The 18,278-nt window shown below is 44.8% G+C and overlaps 1 protein-coding gene across 1 annotated transcript in view; it reads left to right on the forward strand.

The window, feature by feature from the left end:
- LOC120041784 (voltage-gated potassium channel subunit beta-2-like) overlaps positions 1 to 18,278 on the forward strand; it is a 72,447-nt gene that overhangs the window by 15,037 nt on the left and 39,132 nt on the right. Inside the window, exons 2-6 of the mRNA XM_038986647.1 lie at positions 2,620 to 2,663; positions 2,810 to 2,847; positions 14,176 to 14,255; positions 14,367 to 14,411; positions 14,842 to 14,886. Coding sequence (XP_038842575.1) covers positions 2,620 to 2,663; positions 2,810 to 2,847; positions 14,176 to 14,255; positions 14,367 to 14,411; positions 14,842 to 14,886 — 252 coding nt within the window. The remainder of the gene's footprint in view (positions 1 to 2,619; positions 2,664 to 2,809; positions 2,848 to 14,175; positions 14,256 to 14,366; positions 14,412 to 14,841; positions 14,887 to 18,278) is intronic.

The following is an 18,278-nucleotide window of genomic DNA, read 5'->3' on the forward strand; positions in this document are numbered from 1 at the left end:
GGGCCTGTTGTTTCCTGATTGTTGGGCCTGTTGTTTCCTGATTGTTGGGCCTGTTGTTTTCCTGATTGTTGGGCCTGTTGTTTCCTGATTGTTGGGGGGCCGGTTGTTTCCTGATTGTTGGGCCTGTTGTTTCCTGATTGTTGGGCCGGTTGTTTCCTGATTGTTGGGCCTGTTTGTTTCCTGATTGTTGGGCCTGTTGTTTCCTGATTTGGGCCTGTGGGCCTGTTGTTTCCTGATTGTTGGGCCTGTTGTTTCCTGATTGTTGGGCCGGTTGTTTCCTGATTGTTGGGCCGGTTGTTTCCTGATTGTTGGGCCTGTTGTTTCCTGATTGTTGGGCCTGTTGTTTCCTGATTGTTGGGCCGGTTGTTTCCTGATTGTTGGGCCTGTTGTTTCCTGATTGTTGGGCCGGTTGTTTCCTGATTGTTGGGCCTGTTGTTTCCTGATTGTTGGGCCTGTTGTTTCCTGATTGTTGGGCCTGTTGTTTCCTGATTGTTGGGCCTGTTGTTTCCTGATTGTTGGGCCTGTTGTTTCCTGATTGTTGGGCCTGTTGTTTCCTGATTGTTGGGCCGGTTGTTTCCTGATTGTTGGGCCTGTTGTTTCCTGATTGTTGGGCCTGTTGTTTCCTGATTGTTGGGCCTGTTGTTTCCTGATTGTTGGGCCTGTTGTTTCCTGATCGTTGATGAGCGCTATTACCATCAAGGAGGCTTGGGTTCCCATGACGATGGCTCAGAAGGTTGTGTGTTGGAACTCAGTCGATATTGGTTTGAACCCTATCCCAAACCCTAACCCTTAACACTAACCCTATACCACACCTTAACCCTTACCCCAACCCTAACAGTTAACCCTAACCCTAACAGTTTACCCTAACCCTTAACTTTAAACCTAACCCTATCCCTTAACCCTATCCCTCTCCCAAACCTTAACCCTTAACTTTAAACCTAACCCTAACCCTTAACTCTAGCCCTATCCCAAACCTTAACCCTAACCCTTAACTTTAACCCTAACCCTTAACTCTAAACATAACCCTAACCCTATCCCAAACCTTAACCCTTAACTTTAAACCTTAACCCTAACCCTAACCCTAACCCTTAACCCTAGCCCTATCCCAAACCTTAACCCTTAACTTTAAACCTTAACCCTAACCCTAACCCTTAACCCTAACCGTATCCCAAACCTTAACCCTTAACTTTAAACCCTAACCCTAACCCTAACCCTTAACTTTAAACCTTAACCCTAACCCTTAACCCTAGCCCTATCCCAAACCTTAACTCTAACCCTTAACTTTAACCCTTAACTCTAAACATAACCCTAACCCTAACCCTAACCATTAACCCTAGCCCTAGCCCTATCCCAAACCTTAACCCTTAACTTTAAACCTTAACCCTAACCCTAACCCTTAACCCTAACCCTATCCCAAACCTTAACCCTTAACTTTAAACCTTAACCCTAACCCTAACCCTTAACCCTAGCCCTATCCCAAACCTTAACCCTTAACTTTAAACCTTAACCCTAGCCCTAACCCTAACCCTAACCCTTAACCCTAGCCCTATCCCAAACCTTAACCCTAACCCTTAACTTTAACCCTAACCCTAACCCTTACCTTTAAACATTCAGAATGAGGGCCTAAACTTAACTCTCTTAAAGTGATGTTTGGAGAAATGTAACGATCCAGAGCATCAGGAGCAACTAAAACTCTTCTCAACGTGACGTTGGAGAACATGGCTAAACGTCTGATTCTGCAGTGAGACTATGAGAGCATAATGTGCAAAACAATTAGCGTTTTGTGTGATGATGTAATCTTTGTAGTTATGCTATATGACGGGCAATGTCAGAGCGGCATAGACTGAGATACAGTAGATAGTATAGAATACAGTATATACATATGAGATGAGTAATACATAGACTGAGATACAGTAGATAGTATAGAATACAGTATATACATATGAGATGAGTAATACAAAGACTGAGATACAGTAGATAGTATAGAATACAGTATATACATATGAGATGAGTAATACATAGACTGAGATACAGTAGATAGTATAGAATACAGTATATACATATGAGATGAGTAATACATAGACTGAGATACAGTAGATAGTATAGAATACAGTATATACATATGAGATGAGTAATACATAGACTGAGATACAGTAGATAGTATAGAATACAGTATATACATATGAGATGAGTAATACCTAGACTGATATACAGTAGATAGTATAGAATACAGTATATACATATGAGATGAGTAATACCTAGACTGAGATACAGTAGATAGTATAGAATACAGTATATACATATGAGATGAGTAATACATAGACTGAGATACAGTAGATAGTATAGAATACAGTATATACATATGAGATGAGTAATACCTAGACTGAGATACAGTAGATAGTATAGAATACAGTATATACATATGAGATGAGTAACGTTGGATGTAAACATTAAGTGACATTATTTAAAGTGAACAACACATTTGTTATCTGAGCATGCAATGTCAAAGAGCACAGAGTGGAGCATGATGGGGGATTGGCTGATTGATCATGTGATTCAGTTCAGCTAACCAATCTCACACACAGTGAGGATGTTAAATGATTGATTGATCTGTTTCAGGAATCTGGGAAAATCTGGTCTCAGAGTTTCGTGTTTAGGGTTAGGTGAGTAGAACACACACACACACACGCACACACACACACACACACACACACACACACACACACACACACACACACACACACACACACACACACACACACCCCCCCCTTATACTACGTGTGTGTTTGACAGTTTTCTCTGTCCACAGGAACATGGGTGACGTTTGGTTCACAGATCACAGATGAGGTATGTGTGTGTTATCATTAATTCTGTCGGTATGTGGTTGTGTGTCTATATATGTGTGTGTCTATATAAACTAAGGCAAAAAATAAATGTCCCTTTTTCAGGACCCTGTCTGTCAAAGATAATTCGTAAAAAGCCAAATAACTTCACAGATCTTCATTGTAAAGGGTTTAAACACTGTTTCCCATGGTTGTTCAATGAACCATAAATAATTAAAGATCATGCACCTGTGGAACGGTCGTTAATCTTTCACCTCGACAACATCCGGTGAAATTGCAGAGCTCCAAATTCAAAATACAGAAATAGTCATAATAAACATTCATAAAAATACAAGTGTTATACATCGGCTTAAAGATTAACTTGTTGTTATTCCAGCCGCTTTGTCAGATTTCAAAAAGGCTTTACGGCGAAAGCATACCATGCGATTATCTGAGGACAGCGCCCCTCTTACAAAAGCATACAAACATTTTACAACCAAGTAAAGGAATTACTAAAGTCAGAAATAGCATTAAAATTAATCACTTACCTTTGAAGACCTTCATATGGTTGCACTCACAAGAGTCCCAGCTACACAAAAACTCTGTTTTGTTGGCGCGTTTTGTTCAGTAATCCACTGGCTCCAAGGCAGTCAAAACATGCAGACTAATACATCCTCATAGTACCGGTAACAGTCTAAAGACTGTTGACATCTAGTGGAAGCCATAGGAACTGCAATCTGGGTCCTAACCCATTAGATACTCTATAGGCATTCAATTGAAAATACCCACATCAACAAAATCCCACTTCCTGGATGGATTCTCCTCAGGTTTCCGCCTGCCATATCAGTTCTGTTATACTCACAGACATTATTTTAACAGTTTTGGAAACTTTAGAGTGTTTTCTGTCCAATACTACCAATTACATTTATAACCTAGCTTCTGGGCCTGAGTAACAGGCAGTTTACTTTGGGCACGCTTCTCATCCAGACGTCGAAATACTGCCCCCAAGCCATAATTAAGACACTAACAGCTTACAGATGGTAGACAATTAAGGTCACAGTTGTGAAAACTTAGGACACTAAAGAGGCCTTTCTACTGACTCTAAAAAACACCAAAGAAAGATGCCCAGGGTCCCTGCTCATCTGCGTGAACGTGCCTTAGGCATGCTGCAAAGAGGCATGAAGACTGCAGATGTGGCCAGGGCAATAAATTACAATGTCCGTACTGTGAGACGCCTAAGAACATCACAGCTGCAGGACAGGTACAGGATGGCAACAACAACTGCCCGAGTTACACCAGCAACGCACAATCCCTCCATCAGTGCTCAGACGGTCCGCAATAGGCTGAGAGAGGCTGGACTGAGGGCTTGTAGGCCTGTTGTAAGGCAGGTCCTCACCAGACATCACCGTCGCCTATGGGCACAAACCCACTGTCGCTGGACCAGACAGGACTGGCAAAAAGTGCTCTTCACCGACAAGTCTCGGTTTTGTCTCACCAGGGGTGATGGTCGGATTCGCGTTTACCGTCGAAGGAATGAACGTTACACTGAGGCCTGTACTCTGGAGCGGGATCGATTTGGAGGTGGAGGGTCCGTCATGGTCTGGGGCGGTGTGTCACAGCATCATCGGACTGAGCTTGTTGTCATTGCAGGCCATCTCAACGCTGTGCGTTACAGGGAAGACATCCTCCTACCTCATGTGGTACCATTCCTGCAGTCTCATCCTGACATGACCCTCCAGCATGACAATGCCACCAGCCATACTGCTCGTTCTGTGCGTGATTTCCTGCAAGACAGGAATGTCAGTGTTTTGCCATGGCCAGCGAAGAGCCCGGATCTCAATCCCATTGAGCACATCTGGGACCTGTTGGATCGGAGGGTGAGGGCTAGGGCCATTCCCCCCAGAAATGTCTGGGAACTTGCAGGTGGGCCTTGACTCCCCCCCCCCCTCCCCCCCCTTTGTTCAGGGACACATTCCATTTCTGTTAGTCACATGTCTGTGGAACTTGTTCAGTTTATGTCTCAGTTGTTGAATCTTGTTATGTTCATACAAATATTTACACATGTTAAGTTTGTTGAAAATAAACGCAGTTGACAGTGAGAGGACGTTTCTTTTTTTATATGTGTGTATGTGTGTTATCATTAATTCTGTTGGTGTCTGGTTGTGTATATATATATGTGTGTGTCTATATAAATATATATATATAATGTGTGTTTGTGTCTTTATATATGCATGTGTGTGTTATCATTAATTATGTGGTTGTGTGTGTGTGTGTGTGTTATCATTAATTATGTGGTTGTGTGTGTGTTGTGTGTGTTATCATTAATTATGTGGTTGTGTGTGCATGTGTGTGTTATCATTAATTATGTGGCTGTGTGTGTGTTGTGTGTGTGTTATCATTAATGATGTGGTTGTGTGTGTGTGTTATCATTAATGATGTGGTTGTGTGTGTGTGTGTGTGTGTGTGTTGTCATTAATTATGTGGCTGTGTGTGTGTTGTGTGTGTGTGTTGTCATTAATTATGTGGTTGTGTGTGTGTGTGTGTGTGTGTTGTCATTAATTATGTGGTTGTGTGTGTGTTGTGTGTGTGTGTTGTCATTAATTATGTGGTTGTGTGTGTGTTGTGTGTGTGTGTTGTCATTAATTATGTGGTTGTGTGTGTGTGTGTGTGTGTGTGTTGTCATTAATTATGTGGTTGTGTGTGTGTGTGTGTGTGTGTGTGTGTTATCATTAATTATGTGGTTGTGTGTGTGTGTGTGTGTTGTCATTAATTATGTGGTTGTGTGTGTGTGTGTGTGTGTGTTGTCATTAATTATGTGGTTGTGTGTGTGTGTGTGTGTTGTCATTAATTATGTGGTTGTGTGTGTGTGTGTGTGTTGTCATTAATTATGTGGTTGTGTGTGTGTGTGTGTTATCATTAATGATGTGGTTGTGTGTGTGTGTTATCATTAATGATGTGGTTGTGTGTGTGTGTGTGTGTGTGTGTGTGTGTGTGTGTTATCATTAATGATGTGGTTGTGTGTGTGTGTTATCATTAATTATGTTGGCATGTGGGTGTTTCAACTTCCTGTCAGAGGGCTGCAGGTTTTCCACTGTCCATTTTCCCTTCAGTCCTGACAAGCGCTCCAGTCCCTGCTGAAGAGAAACATCCCCACAACAGGATGCTGCCACCGCCATGCTTTACTGTAGACGTGGTGTTCTTTACTGTAGACGTGGTGTTCTTTACTGTAGGCGTGGTGTTCTTTACTGTAGGCGTGGTGTTCTTTACTGTAGACGTGGTGTTCTTTACTGTAGGCGTGGTGTTCTTTACTGTAGGCGGGGTGTTCTTTACTGTAGGCGTGGTGTTCTTTACTGTAGACGTGGTGTTCTTTACTGTAGGCGTGGTGTTCTTTACTGTAGACGTGGTGTTCTTTACTGTAGACGGGGTGTTCTTTACTGTAGGCGTGGTGTTCTTTACTGTAGACAGGGTGTTCTTTACTGTAGACGTGGTGTTCTTTACTGTAGACGTGGTGTTCTTTACTGTAGGCAGGGTGTTCTTTACTGTAGGCGGGGTGTTCTTTACTGTAGACGTGGTGTTCTTTACTGTAGACGTGGTGTTCTTTACTGTAGGCGGGGTGTTCTTTACTGTAGGCGTGGTGTTCTTTACTGTAGACGTGGTGTTCTTTACTGTAGGCGTGGTGTTCTTTACTGTAGACGTGGTGTTCTTTACTGTAGGCGGGGTGTTCTTTACTGTAGACGTGGTGTTCTTTACTGTAGGCGGGGTGTTCTTTACTGTAGACGTGGTGTTCTTTACTGTAGGCGGGGTGTTCTTTATTGTAGGCGTGGTGTTCTTTACTGTAGACGTGGTGTTCTTTACTGTAGGCGTGGTGTTCTTTACTGTAGACGTGTTGTTCTTTACTGTAGGCGTGGTGTTCTTTACTGTAGGCGGGGTGTTTACTGTAGGCGTGGTGTTCTTTACTGTAGGCGTGGTGTTCTTTACTGTAGGCGGGGTGTTCTTTACTGTAGGCGTGGTGTTCTTTACTGTAGACGTTGTGTTCTTTACTGTAGGCGTGGTGTTCTTTACTGTAGGCGGGGTGTTCTTTACTGTAGGCGTGGTGTTCTTTACTGTAGACGTGGTGTTCTTTACTGTAGGCGTGGTGTTCTTTACTGTAGGCGGGGTGTTCTTTACTGTAGGCGTGGTGTTCTTTACTGTAGGCGTGGTGTTCTTTACTGTAGACGTGGTGTTCTTTACTGTAGACGTGGTGTTCTTTACTGTAGACGTGGTGTTCTTTACTGTAGGCGTGGTGTTCTTTACTGTAGGCGGGGTGTTCTTTACTGTAGGCGGGGTGTTCTTTACTGTAGGCGTGGTGTTCTTTACTGTAGGCGGGGTGTTCTTTACTGTAGGCGTGGTGTTCTTTACTGTAGGCGTGGTGTTCTTTACTGTAGGCGTGGTGTTCTTTACTGTAGGCGGGGTGTTCTTTACTGTAGGCGTGGTGTTCTTTACTGTAGACGTTGTGTTCTTTACTGTAGCCGTGGTGTTCTTTACTGTAGGCGGGGTGTTCTTTACTGTAGACGTGGTGTTCTTTACTGTAGGCGGGGTGTTCTTTACTGTAGGCGTGGTGTTCTTTACTGTAGACGTGGTGTTCTTTACTGTAGGCGGGGTGTTCTTTACTGTAGACGTGGTGGTCTTTACTGTAGACGTGGTGTTCTTTATTGTAGGCGTGGTGTTCTTTACTGTAGGCGGGGTGTTCTTTACTGTAGGCGGGGTGTTCTTTACTGTAGCCGTGGTGTTCTTTACTGTAGACGTGGTGTTCTTTACTGTAGGCGTGGTGTTCTTTACTGTAGGCGTGGTGTTCTTTACTGTAGGCGTGGTGTTCTTTACTGTAGGCGGGGTGTTCTTTACTGTAGGCGTGGTGTTCTTTACTGTAGACGTGGTGTTCTTTACTGTAGACGTGGTGTTCTTTACTGTAGACGTGGTGTTCTTTACTGTAGGCGTGGTGTTCTTTACTGTAGGCGGGGTGTTCTTTACTGTAGGCGTGGTGTTCTTTACTGTAGGCGGGGTGTTCTTTACTGTAGGCGTGGTGTTCTTTACTGTAGACGTTGTGTTCTTTACTGTAGCCGTGGTGTTCTTTACTGTAGGCGGGGTGTTCTTTACTGTAGACGTGGTGGTCTTTACTGTAGACGTGGTGTTCTTTACTGTAGGCGTGGTGTTCTTTACTGTAGGCGTGGTGTTCTTTACTGTAGACGTGGTGTTCTTTACTGTAGGCGGGGTGTTCTTTACTGTAGACGTGGTGGTCTTTACTGTAGACGTGGTGTTCTTTATTGTAGGCGTGGTGTTCTTTACTGTAGGCGGGGTGTTCTTTACTGTAGACGTGGTGTTCTTTACTGTAGGCGTGGTGTTCTTTACTGTAGGCGTGGTGTTCTTTACTGTAGGCGTGGTGTTCTTTACTGTAGACGGGGTGTTCTTTACTGTAGACGTGGTGTTCTTTACTGTAGACGTGGTGTTCTTTACTGTAGACGTGGTGTTCTTTACTGTAGACGTGGTGTTCTTTACTGTAGACGTGGTGTTCTTTACTGTAGGCGTGGTGTTCTTTACTGTAGACGTGGTGTTCTTTACTGTAGACGTGGTGTTCTTTACTGTAGGCTTGGTGTTCTTTACTGTAGGCTTGGTGTTCTTTACTGTAGGCTTGGTGTTCTTTACTGTAGGCGTGGTGTTCTTTACTGTAGCCGTGGTGTTCTTTACTGTAGGCTTGGTGTTCTTTACTGTAGGCTTGGTGTTCTTTACTGTAGGTGGGGTGTTCTTTACTGTAGGCGGGGTGTTCTTTACTGTAGGCGTGGTGTTCTTTACTGTAGGCGGGGTGTTCTTTACTGTAGGCGGGGTGTTCTTTACTGTAGGCGTGGTGTTCTTTACTGTAGGCGGGGTGTTCTTTACTGTAGACGTGGTGTTCTTTACTGTAGACGTGGTGTTCTTTACTGTAGACGTGGTGTTCTTTACTGTAGGCGTGGTGTTCTTTACTGTAGACGTGGTGTTCTTTACTGTAGACGTGGTGTTCTTTACTGTAGGCGTGGTGTTCTTTACTGTAGGCGTGGTGTTCTTTACTGTAGACGTGGTGTTCTTTACCGTAGACGTGGTGTTCTTTACCGTAGACGTGGTGTTCTTTACCGTAGGTGGGGTGTTCTTTACCGTAGGCGTGGTGTTCTTTACTGTAGGCGTGGTGTTCTTTACTGTAGACGTGGTGTTCTTTACTGTAGACGTGGTGTTCTTTACTGTAGGCGTGGTGTTCTTTACTGTAGACGTGGTGTTCTTTACTGTAGACGTGGTGTTCTTTACTGTAGGCGTGGTGTTCTTTACTGTAGACGTGGTGTTCTTTACTGTAGGCAGGGTGTTCTTTACTGTAGGCGTGGTGTTCTTTACCGTAGGCTTGGTGTTCTTTACCGTAGGCGTGGTGTTCTTTACTGTAGACGTGGTGTTCTTTACTGTAGGCGTGGTGTTCTTTATTGTAGGCGTGGTGTTCTTTACCGTAGGCGTGGTGTTCTTTACTGTAGACGTGGTGTTCTTTATTGTAGGCGTGGTGTTCTTTACTGTAGGCGTGGTTTTCTTTACTGTAGGCGGGGTGTTCTTTACTGTAGGCGGGGTGTTCTTTACTGTAGGCGTGGTGTTCTTTACTGTAGGCGTGGTGTTCTTTACTGTAGGCGTGGTATTCTTTACTGTAGGCGTGGTGGTCTTTACTGTAGGCGTGGTGTTCTTTACTGTAGGCGTGGTATTCTTTACTGTAGGCGGGGTGTTCTTTACTGTAGGCGTGGTGTTCTTTACTGTAGGCGTGGTGTTCTTTACTGTAGACGTGGTGTTCTTTACTGTAGGCGGGGTGTTCTTTACTGTAGACGTGGTGTTCTTTACTGTAGGCAGGGTGTTCTTTACTGTAGGCGGGGTGTTCTTTACTGTAGGCATGGTGTTCTTTACTGTAGACGTGGTGTTCTTTACTGTAGACGTGGTGTTCTTTACTGTAGGCATGGTGTTCTTTACTGTAGGCAGGGTGTTCTTTACTGTAGGCAGGGTGTTCTTTACTGTAGACGTGGTGTTCTTTACTGTAGGCATGGTGTTCTTTACTGTAGGCAGGGTGTTCTTTACTGTAGACGTGGTGTTCTTTACTGTAGGCGTGGTGTTCTTTACTGTAGACGTGGTGTTCTTTACTGTAGGCGGGGTGTTCTTTACTGTAGACGTGGTGTTCTTTACTGTAGGCGTGGTGTTCTTTACTGTAGGCGTGGTGTTCTTTACTGTAGGCGTGGTGTTCTTTACTGTAGGCGTGGTGTTCTTTACTGTAGGCGGGGTGTTCTTTACTGTAGGCGTGGTGTTCTTTACTGTAGGCGGGGTGGTCTTTACTGTAGGCGTGGTGTTCTTTACTGTAGGCATGGTGTTCTTTACTGTAGGCGTGGTGTTCTTTACTGTAGGCGGGGTGTTCTTTACTGTAGGCGTGGTGTTCTTTACTGTAGGCGTGGTGTTCTTTACTGTAGGCGTGGTGGTCTTTACTGTAGGCAGGGTGTTCTTTACTGTAGGCGGGGTGTTCTTTACTGTAGACGTGGTGTTCTTTACTGTAGGCGTGGTGTTCTTTACTGTAGGCGTGGTGTTCTTTACTGTAGACGTGGTGTTCTTTACTGTAGACGTGGTGTTCTTTACTGTAGGCGTGGTGTTCTTTACTGTAGGCGTGGTGTTCTTTACTGTAGACGTGGTGTTCTTTACTGTAGACGTGGTGTTCTTTACTGTAGACGTGGTGTTCTTTACTGTAGGCGTGGTGTTCTTTACTGTAGGCGTGGTGTTCTTTACTGTAGGCGTGGTGTTCTTTACTGTAGGCGTGGTGTTCTTTACTGTAGACGGGGTGTTCTTTACTGTAGACGTGGTGTTCTTTACTGTAGGCGTGGTGTTCTTTACTGTAGGCGTGGTGTTCTTTACTGTAGGCGTGGTGTTCTTTACTGTAGGCGTGGTGTTCTTTACTGTAGGCGTGGTGTTCTTTACTGTAGGCGTGGTGTTCTTTACTGTAGGCGTGGTGTTCTTTACTGTAGACGTGGTGTTCTTTACTGTAGACGTGGTGGTCTTTACTGTAGGCATGGTGTTCTTTACTGTAGACGTGGTGTTCTTTACTGTAGGCGGGGTGTTCTTTACTGTAGACGTGGTGTTCTTTACTGTAGACGTGGTGTTCTTTACTGTAGACGTGGTGTTCTTTACTGTAGGTGGGGTGTTCTTTACTGTAGACGTGGTGTTCTTTACTTTAGGCGTGGTGTTCTTTACTGTAGACGTGGTGTTCTTTACCGTAGGCGTGGTGTTCTTTACTGTAGACGTGGTGTTCTTTACTGTAGGCGGGGTGTTCTTTACTGTAGGCGTGGTGGTCTTTACTGTAGGCATGGTGTTCTTTACTGTAGACGTGGTGTTCTTTACTGTAGGCGGGGTGTTCTTTACTGTAGACGTGGTGTTCTTTACTGTAGACGTGGTGTTCTTTACTGTAGACGTGGTGTTCTTTACTGTAGGTGGGGTGTTCTTTACTGTAGACGTGGTGTTCTTTACTGTAGGCGTGGTGTTCTTTACTGTAGACGTGGTGTTCTTTACCGTAGGCGTGGTGTTCTTTACTGTAGACGTGGTGTTCTTTACTGTAGGCGGGGTGTTCTTTACTGTAGACGTGGTGTTCTTTACTGTAGGCGTGGTGTTCTTTACTGTAGGCATGGTGTTCTTTACTGTAGGCGGGGTGTTCTTTACTGTAGACGTGGTGTTCTTTACTGTAGGCAGGGTGTTCTTTACTGTAGGCGTGGTGTTCTTTACTGTAGACGTGGTGTTCTTTACTGTAGGCGTGGTGTTCTTTACTGTAGGCGTGGTGTTCTTTACTGTAGGCGTGGTGTTCTTTACTGTAGGCGTGGTGTTCTTTGGGTGGGAAGATGTCTTGGGTTTTCGCCAGACGTATCGTGTTGCGTTCAGTTCAATGTTGGTTTAGGGTTAGGTGTTGTTGGTCTCATCTGACCACAGCACCTTTTACCACTTGACCTCGGAATCTACAATGTGCTTTTTGGCAAAGCTCAAACGAGACTTGATGTGGCTATTTTTGAGGAGTGTTTTTTTTCTTGCCACCCTCCCAGAGAGGCCAGATTTGTGGAGCGTTTGTGATATTGTGGTCACATGCACACATTGACCAGTCTTTGCCATAAAGGCCTGAAGCTCCTTCAAAGTCGCCATTGGCTTCTTGGCAGCCTCTCTGATCAGTCTTCTCCTTGCCCGGTCATCCACTTTGGAGGGACGGCGTGATCTATGTAGGGTCTGGGTGGTGCCATACACCTTCCACTTCTTAATAATTGTCTTAACTGTGCTCCGAGGGATAGACAAAGCATTGAAATATTTTTCTATCCACTCCCTGACTTGTCCCTTAACACAATTGTATCTTATAAACCCAGCAAAAAATGTGTAAATATTTGTATGAACATGACAAGATTCAACAACTGAGACAAACTGAACAAGTTCCACAGACATGTGACTAACAGAAATTGAATAATGTGTCCCTGAACAAAGGGGGGTCAAAATCAAGAATCACAGTCAATATCTGGTATGTCCACCAGCTGCATTAAGTACTGCAGTGCATCTCCTCCTGAAGGACTGCCCCAGATTTGTCAGTTCTTGCTGTGAGGTGTTACCCCACTCTTCCACCAAGGCACCTGCAAGTTCCTGGACATTTCTGAGGGGGGAATGTCAAGCCCTCACCCTCCGATCCAACAGGTCCCAGAGGTGCTCAATGGGATTGAGATCCGGGCTCTTCACTGACCATGGCAGAACACTGACATTCCTGTCTTGCAGGAAATCACGCACAGAACGAGCAGTATGGCTGGTGGCATTGTTATGCTGGAGGGTCATGTCAGGATGAGCCTGCAGGAAGGGTACCACATGAGGGAGGAGGATGTCTTCCCTGTAACGCACAGCGTTGTGATTGCCTGCAATGACAACGACCACCGATGGAGGGATTGTGCGATCCTGGTGTAATTCGGGCAGTTGTTGTTGCCATCCTGTACCTGTCCCACAGGTGTGATGTTCGGATGTACCGATCCTGTGCAGGTGTTGTTACACGTGGTCTGCAACTGCGAGGACCATCAGCTGTCTGTCCTGTCTCCCTGTAGCGCTGTCTTAGGCGTCACACAGTACGGACATGGGCGTCTTTTGGTGTTTTTCAGAGTCAGTAGAAAGGCCTCTTTAGTGTCCTAAGTTTTCATAACTGTGACCTTAATTGCTCACCGTCTGTTAGCTGTTAGTGTCTTAACGACCGCTCCACAGGTGCATGTTCATTAATTGTTTATGGTTCATTGAACAAGCATGGGAAACGGTGTTTAAAACCCTTTACAATGAAGATCTGTGAAGTTATTTGGATTTTTACGAATTATCTCTGACAGACGGGGCCTGAAAAAAGGACGTTTTTTGCTGAGTTTAGATCTTTTGAAAGTACCTTTCCGCCCATAGTGGATTCTTTGCTTTGAATTGCACTACTGAGCAGTGGAGTCCTCTATGAACAGCCGCTTTTATTCTGAACTAATCAAAGTCACTACAATTGATCACAGATGGAAGCCAACTAGCTTGATTTGGGATCTGGAAGGTGGTTGGTTATACCTCAGCAAGTTGCCATTCTAAGGGTGTTTACTTATCCAAGCTGAGAGTCGGGAAGCTGAGAGTCGGGAAGCTGAGAGTCGGGAAGCTGAGAGTCGGGAAGCTGAGAGTCGGGAAGCAGGTTCAGGGAGTGGGTGTTTTAATACAGAAACACAACAATGAACACGAAACACAAACAACCCCCTGACATGAAAACAGAGTCAATAACACCTGAGGAAAGAACCAAGGGGAGGGACAGATATAGGGAAGGTAATCAAGGAGGTGATGGAGTCCAGGTGAGTGTCATGAGGCGCAGGTGCGCGAGACGATGGTGACAGGTGTGTGGGATAATCAGCAGCCCGATGACCTAGAGACCGGAGAGGGAGTATACGTGACACAAATAGGGTATTTGTTTTATTTCTAATTGTTGTTTTAATTTATTTTTCACTTGGACATTGTGGGTTACTGTGTGTAAATACATTTTATATATGTGTTTTCATTTCAGACTGTAAGGTAACAAAAGGTGAACATTTTGAAAACTCTCTATACCCACTGTATGTGTGTGTTATCATTCATTCTGTCGGTATGTGGTTGTGTGTGGTTGTGTGTGGTTGTGTGTGTGTGTGTGTGTGTGTGTGTGTGTGTGTGTGTGTGTGTGTGTGTGTGTGTGTGTGTGTGTGTGTGTGTGTGTGTGTGTGTGTGTGTGTGTGTGTGTGTGTGTGTGTGGTTGTGTGTGTGTGTGTGTGTGTCTGTGTGTGTCTGTGTGTAGATGGCAGAGAGCCTGATGACCATAGCCTATGACAACGGAGTGAACCTGTTTGACACAGCAGAGGTTTACGCTTCAGGAAGGTACGCTACTCTCTCTGCCACTCTTTCTATCTTTCTCTCCCCTTCTCCACCCAGTAGGCAAGCAAATAATTCATAGATGGCTACATGTAGTGATTTGTGTGTCTCTCTCAGGGCTGAGACGACTCTGGGTAAAATCCTAAAGAAGAAGGAATGGAGGTGAGGCCCATCCTCTTACACTCTTTCACTCATTCTCTCTATCCGTCTCAGTCACTGATGGTGACAGCTCAGCAATAATACTGAAATAATGTCTATCCCTCTCTCCTCCTTCAACTCCATCTCATCCCCCTTCCTCTATTAATCATTCATCCCTCTTCTCCCCCCTCTCCCCCTCTTTCTCCACTCTTTCTCCCCTCTCCCTCTTCCTTTCTCTCTTTCTCTTCCCCTCTCTCCCTCACCCCTTTCTCTCTCTCCCCCCTCTTCCCCCTCTCCCACCTCTCTCTCTCCCCTCTCTTTCTCCTCCCTCTCTCTCTCTATCATCCCTCTATTTCTCTCTCCCCCTCTCTTTCAATTCAATTGACTTTATTGACATGGAAAAGTTCATTATTACTTACATTGTCAAATTGTTCTTTCTCTCTCTATCCACCAGGAGGTCTAGTTATGTGGTGACCACTAAGATCTACTGGGGAGGACAGTAAGTGTCTCTAAAAGCAGATGTTTAATAGTTTGACTCTGTCTCTTAAATCACTTATTGTGTTTCTGTTGGAAATGTCTTTTAACCTTAAAGGGATAGTTCAGGATTTTGGCAATGAAGTCCTTTATCTACTTCCCCAGATGAACCAGTGGATACCATTGTGTCCAGTATAAAGGAAGTTAGAGGTTGTTCCATGTGGCTCAGTTGGTAGAGCACTTGCAATGCCAGGGTTGTGGGTTCAATTCCCACGGGGAACCATAACAAAAATGTATGCACGTAAGTGTTTTTTAAAATGTAGTTTCCCGAAACAATGAAGCAACAATGGACCAGCGAGCAGCATCCACGAGCTCATCTAACTCTGGGGAAGAAGATAAAGGGCTTCATTCCAAAACTATCCCCTGAGAGAATGTCCAAAAGAGGACTATGTTTATTTATTTCACCTTTATTTAACCAGGTAGGCTAGTTGAGAACAAGTTCTCATTTACAACTGCGACCTGGCCAAGATAAAGCATAGCAGTTCGGCATATACAACAACACAGAGTTACACTTGGAATAAACAAAACATACAGTCAATAATACAGTAGAACAAAAGAAAACAATAAGTCTATGTACAATGAGTGTAAATGAGGTAAGATAAGGGAGTTAAGGCAATAAATAGGCCATGGTGGCGAAGTAATTACAATATAACAATAAAACACTGGAATGGTAGATGTGCAGAAGATGAATGTGCAAGTAGAGATACTGGGGTGCAAAGGAGCAAGATAAATAAATAAATACAGTATGGGGATGAGGTAGTTGGGTGGGCTGTTTACAGATGGGCTATGTACAGGTGCAGTGATCTGTGAGCTGCTCTGACAGCTGATGCTTAGAGTTAGTGAGGGAGATATGAGTCTCCAGCTTCAGTAATTTTTGCAGTTCGTTCCAGTCATTGGCAGCAGAGAACTGGAAGGAAAGTCGGCCAAAGGAAGAATTGGCTTTGGGGCTGACCAGTGAAATATACCTACTGGAGCGCGTGCTATGAGTGGGTGCTGCTATGGTGAGCTGAGATAAGGCGGGACTTTACCTAGCAAAGACTTGTAGATGACCTGGAGCCAGTGGGTTTGGCGACGAGAGTGAAGCGAGGGCCAGCCAACGAGAGCGTACAGATCGCAGTGGTGGGTAGTATATGGGCCTTTGGTGACAAAACGGATGGCACTGTGATAGACTGCATCCAATTTGTTGAGTAGAGTGTCGGAGGCAATTTTGTAAATGAAATCGCCAAAGTCAAGGATTGGTAGGATGGTCAGTTTTACGAGGGTATGTTTGGCATTAGGAGTGAAGGATGCTTTGTTGCGAAATAGGAAGCCGATTCTAGATATCATTTTGGATTGGAGATGCTTAATGTGAGTCTGGAAGGAGAGTTTACCGTCTAACCAGACACCTAGGTATTTGTAGTTATCCATATATTCTAAGTCAGAGTGCGGGCAGATGCAGGCAGCGATCAGTTGAAGAGCATGTATTTAGTTTTACTTGCATTTAAGAGCCGTTGGAGGCCACGGAAGGAGAGTTGTATGGCATTGAAGCTCATCGGGAGGTTAGTTAATACAGTGTCCAATGAAGGGCCAGAAATATACAGAATGGTGTCGTCTGCGTAGAGGTGGATCAGAGAATCACCAGCAGCAAGAGCAACATCATTGATGTATACAGAGAAAAGAGTCGGTCCGAGAATTGAACCCTGTGGTACCCCCATAGAGACTGCCAGAGGGCCGGACAACAGGCCCTCCGAATTGACATATTGAACTCTATCAGAGAAGTAGTTGGTAAACCAGGCGAGGCAATCATTTGAGAAACCAAGGCTGTTGAGTCTGCCAATAAGAATGTTGTGATTGACAGAGTCGAAAGCCTTGGCCAGGTCGATGAATACAGCTGCACAGTAATGTCTCTTATCGATGGCGGTTATGATGTCGTTTAGGACCTTGAGCGTGGCTGAGGTGCACCCATGACCAGCTCGGAAACCAGATTGCATAGCGGAGAAGGTGCGGTGGGATTCGAAATGGTCAGTAATCTGTTTGTTAACTTGGCTTTCGAAGACCTTAGAAAGGCAGGGTAGGATAGATATAGGTCTGTAGCAGTTTGGGTCTAGAGTGTCCCCACTTTTGAAGAGGGGGATGACCACGGCAGCATTCCAATCTTTGGGAATCTCAGACGACACGAGAGGTTGAACAGGCTAGTAAATAGGGGTTGCAACAGTTTCGGCAGATAATTTTAGAAAGAGGGTCCAGATTGTCTAGCCCGGCTGATTTGTAGGGGTCCAGATTTTGCAGCTCTTTCAGAACATCAGCTATCTGGATTTGGGTGAAGGAGAAATGGGGGAGGCTTGGGCGAGTTGCTGTGGGGAGTGCAAGACTGTTGCCCGGGGTAGGGGTAGCCAGGTGGAAAGCATGGCCAGTAGAAAAATGCTTATTGAAATTCTCAATTATAGTGGATATATCGGTGTTGACAGTGTTTCCAAGCCTCAGTACAGTGGGCAGCTGGGAGGAGGTGCTCTTATTCTCCATGGACTTCACAGTGTCCCAGAACTTTTTGTAGTTTGTGCTACAGGATGCAAATTTCTGTTTGAAAAAGCTAGCTTTAGCTGTCCTAACAGCCTTTGTATGTTGGTTCCTAACTTCCCTGAAAAGTTGCATATCGCGGGGGCTATTCGATGCTAATGCAGAACGCCACAGGATGTTTTTGTCTTGGTTAAGGGCAGTCAGGTCTGGAGAGAACCAAAGGCTATATCTTTTCCTGGTTCAAGTTTTTTTGAATGGGGCATGCTTATTTAAGATGGTGAGGAAAGCACTTTTAAAGAATAACCAGGCATCCTCTACTGACGGGATGAGGTCAATATCCTTCCAGGATACCCGGGCCAGGTCGATTAGAAAGGCCTGCTCTCTGAAGTGTTTTAGGGAGCGTTTGACAGTGATGAGGGGTGGTCGTTTGACCGCGGACCCATTACAGATGCAGGCAGTGATCGCTGAGATCTTGGTTGAAAACAGCAGAGGTGTATTTGGAGGGAAAGTTAGTTAGGATATCTATGAGGGTGCCCGTATTTATAGATTTGGGAATGTACCTGGTAGGTTCACTGATAATTTGTGTGAGATTGAGGGCATCAAGCTTAGATTGTAGGATGGCCGGGGTGTTAAGCATGTCCCAGTTTAGGTCACCTAGCAGCACGAGCTCTGAAGACAGATGGGGGGCAATCAGTTCATATATGGTGTCCAGGGCACAGCTGGGGGCAGAGGGTGGCCTATAGCAAGCGGCAACGGTGAGAGACTTGTTTCTGGAAAGGTGGATTTTTAAAAGTAGAAGCTCAAATTGTTTGGGTAAGGTCTGGACAATAAGGTCTGGACAATAAGGTCTGGACAATAAGG

Source organism: Salvelinus namaycush, unplaced genomic scaffold, assembly GCF_016432855.1.
Source record: "Salvelinus namaycush isolate Seneca unplaced genomic scaffold, SaNama_1.0 Scaffold540, whole genome shotgun sequence".
Taxonomy (NCBI): Eukaryota; Metazoa; Chordata; class Actinopteri; order Salmoniformes; family Salmonidae; genus Salvelinus; species Salvelinus namaycush.